This window comes from Orbicella faveolata, unplaced genomic scaffold (genome assembly GCF_042242905.1).
Source record: "Orbicella faveolata isolate gen_17 unplaced genomic scaffold, um_ofav_v1 contig_12, whole genome shotgun sequence".
Taxonomy (NCBI): Eukaryota; Metazoa; Cnidaria; class Anthozoa; order Scleractinia; family Merulinidae; genus Orbicella; species Orbicella faveolata.
Genome location: NW_028301539.1, coordinates 20172885 through 20187753, shown reverse-complemented (window position 1 = coordinate 20187753; position 14869 = coordinate 20172885). Strand labels below are relative to the sequence as shown.

The 14869-nt window shown below is 38.4% G+C and overlaps 2 protein-coding genes across 2 annotated transcripts; both read right to left on the bottom strand.

Annotated features, from left to right (window-relative positions):
* Positions 1–1537: 1537 nt before the first annotated feature.
* Positions 1538–4312, bottom strand: LOC149117062 (uncharacterized). Its single transcript, XM_089282740.1, has 2 exons — positions 2170–4312; positions 1538–1793 (listed from the first exon to the last, which is right to left on the bottom strand). Exon 1 carries the CDS (start codon positions 4191–4193, stop codon positions 3285–3287), a length of 909 nt encoding a protein of 302 aa, XP_089138866.1. The 5' UTR covers positions 4194–4312; the 3' UTR covers positions 1538–1793; positions 2170–3284.
* A 712-nt stretch (positions 4313–5024) lies between these two features.
* LOC110055693 (metabotropic glutamate receptor 4-like) lies at positions 5025–13875 on the bottom strand. The gene is made up of 4 exons (XM_020762089.2): positions 12283–13875; positions 9052–9382; positions 7504–7966; positions 5025–7169 (listed from the first exon to the last, which is right to left on the bottom strand). Exons 1-4 carry the CDS (start codon positions 13554–13556, stop codon positions 6292–6294), a joined length of 2946 nt encoding a protein of 981 aa, XP_020617748.2. The 5' UTR covers positions 13557–13875; the 3' UTR covers positions 5025–6291.
* Between the last annotated feature and the right edge of the window lie 994 nt (positions 13876–14869).

Here is a 14869-nt window from a genome sequence, read left to right as displayed (position 1 = left end):
TAACGTTCCTTTCCCGAGTTTACTCAATCACTTTAACGGCCTATTAAAATTATCACCGTAAAAACCACGTATGAAATAAAAATAACACTGTGGAACGATGAAAAGAACGGCCAAGAGATAATAAGGATCCGGATATGAACGTTTATTCGATCATTTTTAAAGACCTTTTAAAGACATTAGCATCACGTTCGAAATACAAAAAAAAGCACTGTGGAATGATAAAAAGAACGGTCAACAAAAAGTATGGAGTAATGGAGATAAGAGTTTTTTCGATCATTTAAAGACTTTTAAAGGCCTATTAAATTTATAAGATAAACTCGAAATAAAGATAATAACAGTGGGGAATAATAACAAGAACGGTCGAGAGATAATATGGAGATAAGAGTTTATTCTTTCCATTTTTATAGGCCTATTAAAATTATTAACCGTAACATCACGCACGAAATACAAAAAAAAACACTGTGGAATGATAATAAAAACGTTTTAAAGAAAATAAGGATACGAGAGTTTATTCAATCATTTTAAAGGCCTATTGAACTTAGCAACACCCACGTTAAAAAAAACCGTTAGGCTCGATTACCAGCCGTTTTCGGTGAGCCTGCATTGATTGCCCCACACCACGGCGTTCTTTGGGAGAAGGATTACAACCGGACTTCCAGAATGGCTGGAAAATAAGCCTACATGCACCATAGTTGATAGAGGGAAATGGTTTTGAAGTCCGGCAAACATCAAAGGAGCAAACAAAGATTTGTGTTGGAACGTCCACGACCGTGCGAAATCTTTTGTTTTGCGCCCATGCACTATGCGTGACTTACTAACCAAAACACGTGGTTGGTGTTATTTGCTGTGCGACGTACGTGATCAAACATCACGATCAAACATATTTGTCGCATGAAAATTGTCACATAAAAATTGCTCGTGTAGACCAGGCTTAACACTGTGAAATGATAATACGAACGGTCAAGAGAAAATAAGGATATGTCTTAGAGTTTAATCAATCATTTTAAAGGCCTATTGAAATCAATAGGGAACTTGGTTTTAAGGTCATTCCTCACATTTGCTTCGTGCATCCTTACTGCGCATAATTTATGGCGTCATTAGCGCGCTCGTGCACGCGCATATTGTAAACATGACGGATTTGCCTTGATATTGAGCTCAGTCAGTTGAAAAATGGCTGTAGCTCACCAACGAGCACGGGCACCCCAATTTTTTCCAGTCATTGTAATCAACTAATCATAAGCTTTGCGTGAGAAAAGACTGACCTAATTTCCATTGCTGAAAATTGAATAAATAAGAAAAATAACAGATACACTGTGGTCTTTTCTATTTTGCAGTTTAGTAACCACGTCAAGAAATTTGGTTCAAATTTTTAATCAGGGATTTAGCTTTCTGTCTGAATCAAACTTAAAATGTTTGTGTCCGACACAATGTATTGACTATAGTTTAATGCGTGTTCTTATGAGTCTGGGTTCACAAAGATTTTAAAATTACTGGGAATGCGTTCTTATAATAAGCATTAAATAATGACAAAATGGGGCATTTTCAATGCCTCACTGCTCCTTAATGAGCAAGGGCACCCCCTTTTTTTATTTCAAAATTGAAGTTATCATATGACAGATATTCAGTGGACAAAGTTTGAAAAAAAATCTATTGTCACTTTTATTTCAAAGGAATTACCTTAAGGCAACCACGACGACGACGGCAACGAGAACGTCACCAAACAAAAGATTTATCGAACAGAACGATGGTTGTGCACGTTGGTTATAAGTCTTTGTACATTTCTTTGCTGTCCTCTACAAAACAACAACGTGAAATGACTAAGTTCTACATAGTCTGTGGAACCATAGACGGAACGCGAACGACGACGGCTAATTTTTCGTATTTCTATTTGGAATTGAACGCTGCCATTACATTTTTAGCCTGAGCACGTTTTTAGAGCCATTGGCTTACTGAACAGATCTAGACAGTTGCGAATTTAATTGTGCTGGTAAAATATAATTTCATGTTTTACTAGGCGTCGTCCTCGGCGTCGCCGTCGTCGTTGCTTGAGCTCCCTATTAATATTACCTAAACACGAAACAGAAATAATGGCAATAAAAACGGTCGAGAGAAAATGTGGAAATAAGAACCAGTTATTCAATCATCTTAAGGGTTTATTAAATTCATTACCTGCATGTAAACACGATGCCGGGACTAGCAACCCTACAAACATCGTGGAGTATCCGTCTATACACCTACAATCCTGGCCAAACGTCCTTGGGACATTTAACAAAATGCCAACTGATGACGCCAACTGATAACTTGCCGAACCCTCCTTCCCCAAAACAATGTTGGAATAGAGGATTTACTTTGGATGAATCAACATCAACATTGTGTTGGGGGCGGGGAGGGGAGGTGGACAGAAAGACCATATGTTGGGAAAAGTGCAAAGTGTCCCGGACCTTGATTGTAGTTACTTCGTAGTAAATCTCTGCTGCGGAAATGTGGGCCTGTTTGGATTTGAGTGCCACTTAAGTTTAGCACCTCAACGGTCCATAAGTCCTTGTGGTATGTATTTTACGAGATAACCATTGGCGAATTATTTGGTCATTCCACTCTTAGTTTCACGAAGTCCCTCGAGTCTCAAAACTGACTTCGCTCATTTCCTCAAAGTTTGCTTCCACAAGCAAGAAGTCAGCGAAGCAATGAGAATTTACTGTATGGCTTGGGTACGCGGGGAGGGGGGACCCAATGTGACAGAGGGTGTCGTTTAGCACAAAGTTTTCTAAATTAATGATTGCGGATTTTGAAATCATTTGGGGTGTTCAAGACAACGACACCTGCAATGATTTTGCCGAGGAAAGTATCTTAAATGGTTGCAATCAAAAGAATGAAACAACATTGTCGTACTCTGTTGATGGTTTTGATAAACAAGGACATCAGGGTTTTATACGGACCAGTTCTGCTATAACGTACCTCCTGGGCTAGCCATTACATCGCGTCCTAATTATGTTCAGTACTCAGCCAGTGAAATCATTGTAGTCGAGATCGCTTGTACGGTTGATGATTTAGAACTTTTCCATTATTTTAAACCTCCTGTATGTAACAACTTGATCTGACATATGCCTGATCATACTACTGGCGAAAACTGGAATCGAGGCGTCACATAACCCTTATTTTAAAATTACGATAAATGTTGTTCTTGTGAGTCTGCAAGTGTAATCGCCTTTCATCGTTCACAGTCTTTCGATCTCATCAACAACTGGCGCAAGGCAATGTAAGGTACATTATTAGCAAACGTGTGATTATTTTTGCTCTTCAGTTTGCTTTGAATCTTTGTCAAAGATTTGATCAATGCTCAAAGCCGGGGATTCAGGGATTCTTAAATACCTACATCTCTTCACGTCTTCATAAAATGTCATTTCCTCCGAGGTTCTCTCTTGGCTGCCAAGTATGGGAAATATACTAGGCAATGACTTCCACCTGTGTGCTACAGGCCTCGGCGGAGTCGATAACTCGTCGGAAGGTTCTTCGGTAGGTTCGTCGATGGGTGGCGAATCGCCGAGCTCTTCGACTGCGTTTGTGTTAGTTTTTTTGCTGTACCTTTTCAGACTCTCATTGAATTTCTTCACCTTTTCGTTAAGAGACTCTGCGCTTTCTTCGACGCGAATGGAAGGCACAACTCCAGCCGAAAATCGTCTTCCCGTATTGGCTTGCCTTAGAGCATTAGCTTCTTCGTACAAGAAGGTCTGAGCAATTGTAGATCGCCTGTTTAGAAGTCTTGGACTGGCGGCGCCAGGACTTCGACACATTGGAGAAGGAGTCAGACCCACGTTTATCCTGATGTTCTGTGATGACTTCGATCTTCGTAAACCAAGCACATCGGTATCGACCATCATCTGGCTTTTACACTGAAGTCTCGCTGCTACCACGTCTGTAACCAAAACGTCGCTTTTTCGACGTTGTACCAGAGGGCTTCGTGTTGGAGAGATAGTTGGTGAAGATAGAGGTGTAAGAGAAATGCCTCCATTCTTCCTGAGGCTCGGCAAGCTAAGTTTGTTTTTCTCTGTCTCCAACCGAGCCATTTCTTTGTGTTTCTGTAGTTCGAGATTTGCAAGCTTCGTGTTAAGCTGAAAATCCTCTTTGCCGTTTGCGACCACATTATTTATAAAAAGACGATCCTTTTTACCTCCAATTCCACCTTTTTTCGCCATTCAGTTGTTCACTTCAAACTGTTGAACGACAAAAGCCTTTGACCTCAAATGATTGTTCTAGCGAGAAAGGAATGCTATTAAATTTACGTCTGCTGGTCAAAGTAGACGGAATCCTAGTTTTAATCAAACACTGAACATTAAATATTTGCTTTTAGTAATTGTTAACGCGGAAAAACTGTCATTTGATGACAGGTTAAGCGCGACTTTGTTTGATCTTCGAATCCGTAATTTTACTCTTCAATTTGCTTGGATTAGTATACAAGAGATTGAAACGATTTTGCGTATTCAAAACCTCGCTAATCTTAAAGAATATTCTCCGATTATTTCAAGAGGGATGGCATGGAATACGGAGTCTGTGCCCTGTTAGCAAACATCATAATATATCCAAAGGAATACTGATAAAATGCCCACAGCAAAGAAAATGAATATTGTTGAAATCTGATGAAGGTTTACAAACTAATGTACCCTGATCATATTTGTATCTTCTCATGAATATTTTCATGAGAGCCGACAAGAGTTTTCTCTCAATCGTTGTCAAGCTGATGATGTAAACATTTACGCACTCTCGGCTTATTTCACGGTGCACTGATTAATAACCATACAGGCGTGTATATACAAGTTGTTTATCATCATCACGTGTTCGACGTGGATTCTTTTAATTAGTTAAAACCGAACTTACTTTAGCGTTACTTCGTTGATTTTCTTAAATCATAAATCGACTGGATGATCACAAACTGGACGTTTGTGATTGTTCAAAACTCCGCAATGGTGGAAAAAGTGACAACAATCATGGCTTGTTACAACCTTATTGTAGAAACATTCCTCACACAATCACATTTAAAATCGTTTATTTTTCTATAATTCTTGACAATTGTGACAATTGATAATTGTGGATGGGAAGATCCCAAATAATTACTTAACCAAACCTTGTGTACCATGTGCAATTCAAATGAACCAAGGGTTTACTTTATCTATTCTACGGTTCCCGGGCTCAAATTGAACCAGAACTAAAGGGCACAATCGATGAGATTCAATGGAAGTGTGAATTGGTCGAAGCTACATGAGAAGACATAAAGAGAACTATTTTCGAGCCCGGAATTTTCCAGCGGCAGTAGCGCAGTTCAGTTATGTTATCACGAAAGTTAGGTAGGTTTGCCGCTTCGCCATTGTTAGGTATGAACGAAATAATAATAATAATAATAATAATAATTTTTTTGATTATAATAATAATGTTTATTAGTGGCTTATAAAAAAAATTACAACTGTAAAAATTCTTAGGACAATATATATGTCAGGGAAATACTAACTTACAAACGAATTACAAATTACACTCATTCTTTACAACCCTTATAAATTTGCCTATTGTCATTTGTCGAAAAAATTTAAATAAGAACAGTAAAAAATACTCTACACATTTAAATGGCAAAAACTCTACTTTACAAATACACTGTAGCTATATGCAGGTCCACTTCTTGGCTCAGTAATAATAATAATAATAATAATAATAATGATGATGATGATGATGATGATGATGATGATGATGATGATGATGATGAGGATGAGGATATTTCACTAGGGAACCCAGCTCGCCATAGCGGTTTTCAGTGGGGCCCTCAAAATTGTGTTGGTTTTCGGATTCTCCTGATAATTCTCTACTGACGCTGGTTGTGCGCTAAAAAAAATTTTGAATTAAACATCTGCAATCAAACTCTACGCATAATTTTTCCTTCGTCTTTATTGTAGGAATTTAACTCCTTAATTGCCTGGTCCATTCAGCTCAATGGCTGGTGTCCAAAGTAGTCATACATCAATGAATGGAAAAATATAACTTTTTTGTAGAAAAGCGTAACATTATAACAAGAAAAATGCATTAAAACGATGCAGTTTAAATACTGTGGATGAAACTTCCTCGAATAATTGAATCTTATTGTTCAAATAGTTTTTAAAAAATTTGAAAATTTTGCGGTGAAACATCTTACTTTAAAAATACTGTTAACGTTTTCCTGATTCGCATTGGACTATTGATAATAACTTTATATCTTGAAGAAAAGTTCAAAGACGGGGCCTTAGACACGACAAATAAAAGAAAACAACAAGTTCAGATAGTCGATTCCCTCCGTCGGTATTCAAACTCTTCTGGAAATTTGTCATCACAAGTTGTAGAATCAGGGACAAAATCCAGATCGATTTCGTCTTCAAATCGAACAGTACGGACGCTTAAATTAGAGTCACGTGATGTGACTGGAGGTCGCTCGTGGCATCCGTCTAGGTTCCAATCTTCTTGTGGATTACGGTCGAAACTTACAGTGGATATTTTTCTGTTTCTCTTCTCCGTGTTTTTGTCATCGTAAGCCCTGTTTTCTTTCGCGTCCACCTGATTGCTGCTGGTGGTAGAGAGAGAACTAAGCACTGATGTGTTGGATCTTGTACTGATCTTCCTGTCATTGTGTTCATCTTCATCGTCAGCAAGCGTCCCGAGATTCACGGTTGAGCTGCGATCGACGTTCTTCTGAGGGCGAAACACAATCACGTAGACTTTAGGTACAAACATACAAGCGATGGTCACTGTGGCGGCGACGATCAAGAAAGAGCTTACCAGAATATCTTTATAGTAAGTTTGCGTCGCGTAGTAAGACAAGAAGAACATCAACACGTCTGTCGAGATTGTCATCATGTTGAAAGCTATGAAACGAGCTTCATTGTAGTTGCCGGGCACCTTTCTCGTGAGAAAAGCTTGGTACGTGCAAACTAACACCAGACCACTGTTAAAACACCACCACAGAGCCATGTTGTAGTTGGCGTAGGATGCAAGTTTGCATTGTACGAAGGCTTCGTTTCTCATTTCAGAGTACACAACTTCTTTGAGCCCTCCATCCGAGGTAGTGAATACAATGATTGTACAGATAGCTGTTTCTATGACAACGAAGCCGCTGATAAAGACTACCATCCATTTGTCGCTTAAACATGGCGGGGTTCCTGCAAATGGTAGTCAAGTTAAGTCAAACTTTATTTAAGCTGGTGACCCCATCAGCCATCGGCCAATATCAACAGGAGCACTGCGTAAGATATGACTACTAAATAAAAACTTGTACAAGAACTTTAAACGAGGATAAAAGGGAAACTTAAAAAGTTTTAAACATTTCCATATAGGGTCGCAAGACGCAGCTAATGTTGGCCTTAGGTAAAATGGAGGAATTTGTCATCATGTTTTCAATTTCTACTTTAATTTCTGTTTAACTGATTAACTGTTTATCAGTTCATTGGTAGTAAACTGAACATGAGGAGACTTAAGTGAAGTTACATAACGTACCTTTTCTCATAGCTCTTTTACTGAATATCCGGTGTATCCGGTTTGTCTTGATCAACAATGTTCCCACCACGATACAGAAACCAATACTAAAGGAAAAAAGCACAATCTGGCACAGAGTCTCTGTTCTCTCGAACAAAATCAGAACCGCCGTCAAGTAACCAAGGAATATTCCGAACAGCATGATGTAGCTCAGCACCTTGCTTGACGCACGCACTATGTGGGTGTTGCCATGACGACAGTAAACCACCACGATGGAAAAGACACCCAGAACTCCTAGCATTGCAACCACGCCAACCGATATGCCGGCCGGGTCACTAAGCTTGACCGCGGTGGGTATTATGGGTAAACATGCGGTGTGGTTCTCGTTTGTCCAATAACGAGCTGGGCAGCGACGGCAAGAGCCATTTACTGGATTGTAAGAAATTTCATTGGTACCGCATGGAACGCATGTCCAACAACAGCTCTGCAGGGGTAGAGTATGATAAAAACAAAACGTCATGAGAATTACCTATTTGCGAGTTCCATGCACACTGCCGTTAGCCCGTTCCAGGCGCTTGCATTTTTTTGTGTGTGCGAACTTAATCTGTGATTCCGTTACTGTTAACGTTTGTTTTTTCTCACTCATGCGAAAAATTGAACTGGACAGATATTTCTTCTGTGATAAAATCTCCCTTGCGCCAAAAAACAAAGATGTTTTCTGAATTTAAAGTGCACTTTAAATTCTAACTGAAGCCAAGTTATGTCATTTATATATAACACGCTTCACGTTAATCTCTCTTTCTATATTTTAGAGTAATTATGCTGAGCTCAACTTCACAGGCGTAGTAGTCAGTGAGAACACCACAACGACCCAATACAAAGGAAAAAGGAGTAATGACAAAGACAGTATAGTTTAGAGTGAGATGAAGAAGGGAGGGGAAGGGAATGCAAGAAACTGCCTATCCACTATATTTGCAAAGCGGGCCAAGCTTTTTTCATTGCTTATAATTTTTAGTTATTTTAGTGTGAATCGTATCTATAACAAAATTCTCGATGGTGCTTGGTTCTCCGCACGCCTAATTGTCACGTAATCGGCGCGCGATCACGTGGGTATCCAATTACAGGTATCCAATTTTAACTTTTTGTGATTGGATAGCTGTAATTGGATACCCAAGGGATTTGCACACCAATTACGCGCGCTTTAATGGCTTCCTTTGCAGCGTTTCCTACAGTTTTCAAAACTAATGAAATGCGCCACAGACATTTTCGCTCTAAAGAAGTTCTCAAAAGACATTTTTAATTCCGAAATTTGTTATAGATACCATTAATTAGTAATTGGACCTCGTGTCGTACATTTCAGAGAGTAATCGTGCTCGTAATTTTAAATCAGCCTCGCGCTTCGCGCTCAACCAATTTTGAAATTACTCGCGCAATGTCTCCCTGAATTGTTCTCCACTCAGCCCAATTACTACATGTATTACTAATTGGCCAAATCTGACCCAGTCCATCCCGGACAGAACAATAGAAGAAGCTAAATTAAATTAAAAAACAAGCAAATAAAAGCCAGACCTGGTGACGTTCATCTGATAGCATCAAATGTCCGGGAGGACACTGCTGACCGCAAAACGAGGTTGGCTCAACAGAGCTGTCGAACACTTTCTGCCAGAACATTCGCAATTTCGCCAAATTTAAATCAAGGAATGACACATTTGCAGGCAGGTCAAGCACGTTTGACGTGTTGGAAATCCAGCTCCCGATTGGCTCCCATTGCTCAGTCTCTTTATTGACCACCGTGATGTCATAAGCACCCAGGCCGTTTCCGTTGGAATCAAAAGAAACTGGATCACGTGATACACCTGTGAACTTCACGCTTTGAATGCTTTTGAGAAATCCATCATCCCTACGAAGGACCAAGATTAAGTTAAAAAGGTACGAAATACATTTAACAAGTTGATTTGTCGTCATGTCTTGTTTTTCCCGGCCTTCGTTTGTTTCTTTGTTTTTTTATCATCATCATCATCATCATCATCATCATTATTATTATTATTATTATTATTGTTGTTGTTGTTGTTGTTTATATCTGTTCTTGCTTGCTTGTTTGTTTTTAAAGACGGGAGTTACGCTCGAATATCGCCAAAAACGTGTTTCCGGTTGGAATCATCCCGTTTAAGAAACTTTTGGTTGATTTCGGGTTTTCCAGAAAGTGTGTTGTTAAGTTACGCGGCGTTTGCTATTGAAGTCAAAAAGTGACCAAACAAATTTTGAAGTACTCGTACTATTTCTGAGCTGATTGAATAATAAAAGTCGGCTAAGCTTGTCAGTTGATTCAACGGGCATTTGCCAAAACGTCTTGTTAGCCCTGACGAGGCCAATTTCGACAGCTTAAAATTATTATTTGGCCTCAAGGCTTAGGTAAATATATAGAACAATGAAAATTAATTATTTAACTCTCAACTTCCACGTGATTTCTTTTGCTTTATTTCCCTCTGCCTTGGAACCAAGTGAGCATCAGTTTTAAATATCAAGATTGGCCTATGACAGTTTACGCAACTTACGGTCTTCAACATGACTTTTTTTCTCCTTAACATTTTAAAGTTGCAAACTGGAAAGATTTTGTAGTGAGCCATTCAAGTTACGAGCAGAGCTTATATGGTATTCCTTAATAAGCAGGTACGATTTATATTGCCATGCAGCCAAATGGTATGAATCAGTAAAGCAAATCATCAGCTAGTACACATTATCTTGATCTATCACCAAATTCTCAGGATTAATTTTAAAACAAATGTACTGTTTTTGAAATGAAGAATTAACATCTTGATCAAACTGAGATTGAAATAAAGAAAAGTCTAACCTGCTACATTGCAGAATTCAAGATCCTTAATTGCTTTCAGTTTTTTTGATTGAAGGGCAAGAGGCTAGGAAAAGTAACATAGCTGCTATTTTGATCAGTCAGAAATAAATAAACCAGCTGCGGTAAGAGATAATATTCATTGGTCTCTATCTATCGTTACAGCTGCATAAAAGCTGAAGACAAACATTGGCAGTCTTTTAAATGACTATAACAATGAAATCGTCAAGGTGCCAGTTAACAATTCATTTGTTTTTATTTTTTTCTTCATTTTTATGCCTCGTGTTGTACAACAATGCACTTTAAGGCTTTCACTTTGTAAGTTTGTAAAGAAACTATATTTCTCCAATTATTGGAAATATCTCGCATGGCGATAAGCGATATGTTTATGAAATCTAAAATCTGCACATACAGCAAAGAAAGCTCAAAACTCAACATGATACAGCTCTGAATTATACCTTTTTTAAAAGGCTTTGACTAGGACAACTTTGTTGCGACTTTCGAAAGCATTTCAGCTTAGAAAACTTTAGGGATGTTTCTTTCCATATACCAAACTAAAATGAAACTAAAATGTTCGCGAAGAAAGCCATATTCCAATATTTATCAGCCGTAATTATACTGTGAGCATTTTTCTAATTAATGGCGTAGGCAATTATAAGATGGGCGTGAAAACGTCCTTCAAGAGCTATTGTGTACCCAAGGACAAGTAAATCCAACCAAAAATGTTTTTTACACATTTCTATTTACTTTGATGGCAAAGTAGGTCTTTTCACATTGTAAAACAGTACATTAGTTAACAGTCATGTAATCAGTGTCATCAGGTTTTAAAAACCATCGTAGAATATTATTTTTATGCGGTGCTTTCGAGTTGTTATGATCTGGAAAACTACACATCAATACCTAAAGATTTATATTTCAATTCGTCTGAGTTAAATAATAGTTGGAACTGGTTCCAGCGCGTTTTCAATGACATGTATTGAATTTAAATGAGGGCAGCTTGCCACGTACATGATATGCTTCCGTTCAAATCCTGTTGACTTCGGTCCAAAAGGCTTTTTGAATAGCTGTGAATAAGTAAAAACGCTGAAAATATCCTATAAATGTTTTTCGTTGATAAAGAACTGTATCATAGCCACGAACTTTACGATGATGGCAAATGCAACGAAAAGTCGTGTGTTGATTTAATTTATACCCGATATTGTACTGACCACCGTATATTAAAAGTGACATTGTCTCTTTGTTCACGTTTTATCGGTAAAAGTACCAACTTACTAATTTGGTACAAGTAATATTTTCCTTAAGAAAAAGATTCATTTTAATGGAATAACGCTCAATAGTTCTTTCGGTTGAGTTTAATAAAAAAGATCTCCTTTTGAAAGCCAGTAACTCGCAATGGAGTTTCTTACCAAGGATTATAATGAAATAAGGTTTATAAAAATAAACCCAAGTTCAAAGTTGTAAATTAGCAGTTCCATATTGTTAATGCATTTTTACAAATTAAATCAACCAAAACAAAAAATTTGCAATTCTAAAGATTTAGGGAATGACATTGTGGGGTATTACAAAAATAAATGGCACTTTTTAACTTTCGAAAAAACAAAGGTAATTTTGCGTGGGATGAATTTCGTTAGAAAGAAAATATCTTGGCATAGCCCTGATTGCTTCTAAAAGGCGGAGTTTGACCGCATATTTCACAAATGAAAAGCTTATCTGATATCCAAGTAAAACAACCGTGAAAGTAATTTTTTAAGCATTTTGCACAGTGGTATGATCGCACTAAAAGAAACTTGTATCAGGGAATCTTAAGCAGGTCTAAGTAGTGAAGCCCGAAAACCTAGTAGTAAAGTTGTTTATTACGCTTTTTAGTAGCAAGTTTACCATTCTCGTCTTATGTTTTTCCATCGACGACTGCATTTGCTGAAACATAGTTCAAATACACTTACATTTCTTACCTGTTTAAATTTGAAAATTCATCTGGTGAAAATTGGCAGCCTTTGCCTTGAGTGCAGTTCAGAAGGTCGTGCAAGCCGTAAGCGGCGGCGTAAACTGCATCGATAACGTATGGGACATACGCCGACAGTTGTCCGGGATTTTTCGTATGATGGTGTCCGCGGTATTCATCCAGCCATGGGCAGCCACGAGCACTTCCGTTGAAGCGTTCAAAATATTTAACGAACTCTTCAGCGGAACCTTTGTGCGGCGTGACACCGACAATCCGTCGAAGCATTTCTCGGGAGCTGTGGAACCTGTTTGTGGGCCCGGTAAAGTGATCAGTAGCAATAAACACATAATCCTTCATTCCGAGATCGTCGAAATACTTCAAGATGAGCTCCGTGTCCTCGATCGTCGTAAAAAGCAGCACCGCTTTCGCTTTCGCGTTTTGCTTCGCTCTCATATCGGAGAGGAAACCTTCAATTTCTCGGGAATTCGTGTGTTGTGTAAAAGTCCTTTTCACTGCCACACAAATTTTCGTTCCCGCCGAGGCTGAAAGAACGTGCTCGAATGTTTCAATCGCCGATCGACCGTAGTCTGTGTCGGAATACAAAACGTGTACGAAATTCCATTTTAAGGCGCGCAAAAAATCGATAACTGCCCTGGCCATGAGAGTATCGGAGGAAACTGTTCGTAGGAAATATTTGAAACGAATTCGATTACTGAGCAATCTGCTTGTGGACGCGTAACTTACAACGGGAACATAAAACAATCCCGCGAAATTTGCTACTGCCATGGCCACATCGCTTGTTCCCAAGCCAACAATAGCTACCGTGATGGGATCGTGTTCTAAGCTTCGTTTCGGTCGTGTCCTTTCACACATAAGGCTCTCCATGTTTTTCTTAACAAAACTGAAATTCAAGCATTTCCGAATCGCAAAGTCAACACTGCTACATGTGTCTTTGATGTCTGCGCCAATGGTGATTCCAGGAAGGATTTTCAAATCGTTGTTGATCTGCTCCAGAGCGTAAAGCATGGCCAAGGTTTCCTCGAATCCGCGAATGTTTAATTTTCCGCGGCATTCCTTGGACGTGCTGTTGTTTTGCGGTGCGTAATGTATCGGAAACAAACCGGCAAAAATAAGGGTGCCGTTCATGTAAATATCGCGATGTTTAGCGGAGGTGAAGTTTGTAGGGTGATACCCAGGATGACGACAGCACGTCGAAAGTGGAACTGAGCAAGCCAGTTGAATAAGCAAGTACATGAGGTCTAAAAAGCCGCACAAGTGTCTCATCTTAAATATGGACCGTAAAAACAGTCAAATCTTGTCAAGCCTTGCAGTTCGATGCTCAGCCGAATGAAGTTAAACTAAAGTCTCTGGTGTACTCAGTATGCAGGTGCTAACACAAGAAGCAATATTATCTCAAAGAAATTAACAGCGACAAGCTTTTTAAAGACCCACTCTCTTATTGGCCGAGGATGTGTCAAGTTATACGGCATAAATGTCCGATTTTGAAGGCGTAGATAAAATTCCTGTCTAAGCTTTGAAAACTCGACGAGATGCAATTACGTTTTTGGTCCTGAAAGTGACACCCAACCGCGCGTACACCTGACACAGATTCAAATGGAAATTATGAAGATTCCCATTTCAAAATTTGAATTCTCGAAATGTCAAGTGATACGTTTTCGACATCTAGTTGCGATGAACGCACTATTCAATTAACATAATGCACTTACAATAAAAGCAAACATGTTCTCATAGTTAAAACCACTTCTTGCTTTCTGATGCTTGGAAAAATGGTTATCAAATTTTTACTTCGCCGTTTAAATTGCTGTTTTCATTGGTACATGTTGTTCTTTCGTTTCTAAGAAAAGCAAATAATTGAACATGTTTATTTGGACATGCTAATGTTATGCTATAGAACAACTGTACAAAAGCGAAATATCACAGCACAGCTGTTCCCTGACAAATGTGTTAAATTAAACTTAACATCCACGAAAAGATAGCTCAAATGTCAATCACTTAATTGACTGGTTATAAATTAAAATTATTACAATTTTTCCCTCTTCCCATCCAGAAGTCTCCCTGAAAAAAGTTATTTATTTTCAAATCCTGGTTTCTTTCCGGTTCTTTCTTTGCATGATGCAAAATTCCAGATTTTCAACATTTTTTGTTTAACTTTGTAAAGTGAAACCAGAAGTATACATATATAAAAAAGTGTAATAAAAAAGTGTGGGCATATTTTTGATATGACGTGTAATGTTATTGCTGCAGCATTGGCTTGTGTACTGCATTTTATCCAACTTTCAAATTTGATTGAATCGCGCTAAATCATTTCCTTAAAAAATCCTTTGGAGATCGAAAAGAACTACTCATCGCCTTGCAAAAGCCAGATCTTCAGACAATTATTTTGTCTAGCACATAGTTAAATAACGCGTTTATTTTGACCCATTTTTAGTCTCATTAAAAGTAGGTCGGATAAATTTAATTAGCTTTTGTAAATAAATCGACAAGAGTTGCTCAAATTGCTGTCAACATATGTTCTGATGTGACGCGAAGCTTCGAGATTTGTCTTAAATTTTGAGCTCCAAAAGCGGCATTTTGAC

Bases quoted from the DNA above. Each gene is read 5' to 3' on its own strand.
- LOC149117062 (XM_089282740.1), bottom strand. From the start codon at position 4,193: ATGGCGAAAAAAGGTGGAATTGGAGGTAAAAAGGATCGTCTTTTTATA.
- LOC110055693 (XM_020762089.2), bottom strand. From the start codon at position 13,556: ATGAGACACTTGTGCGGCTTTTTAGACCTCATGTACTTGCTTATTCAA. The intron at 9,383-12,282 runs GTAAGAAATGTA...GGTCCTTCGTAG, and splicing joins GAATTTTCAAATTTAAACAG to GGATGATGGATTTCTCAAAA. The intron at 7,967-9,051 runs GTCTGGCTTTTA...CTACCCCTGCAG, and splicing joins TATCAGATGAACGTCACCAG to AGCTGTTGTTGGACATGCGT.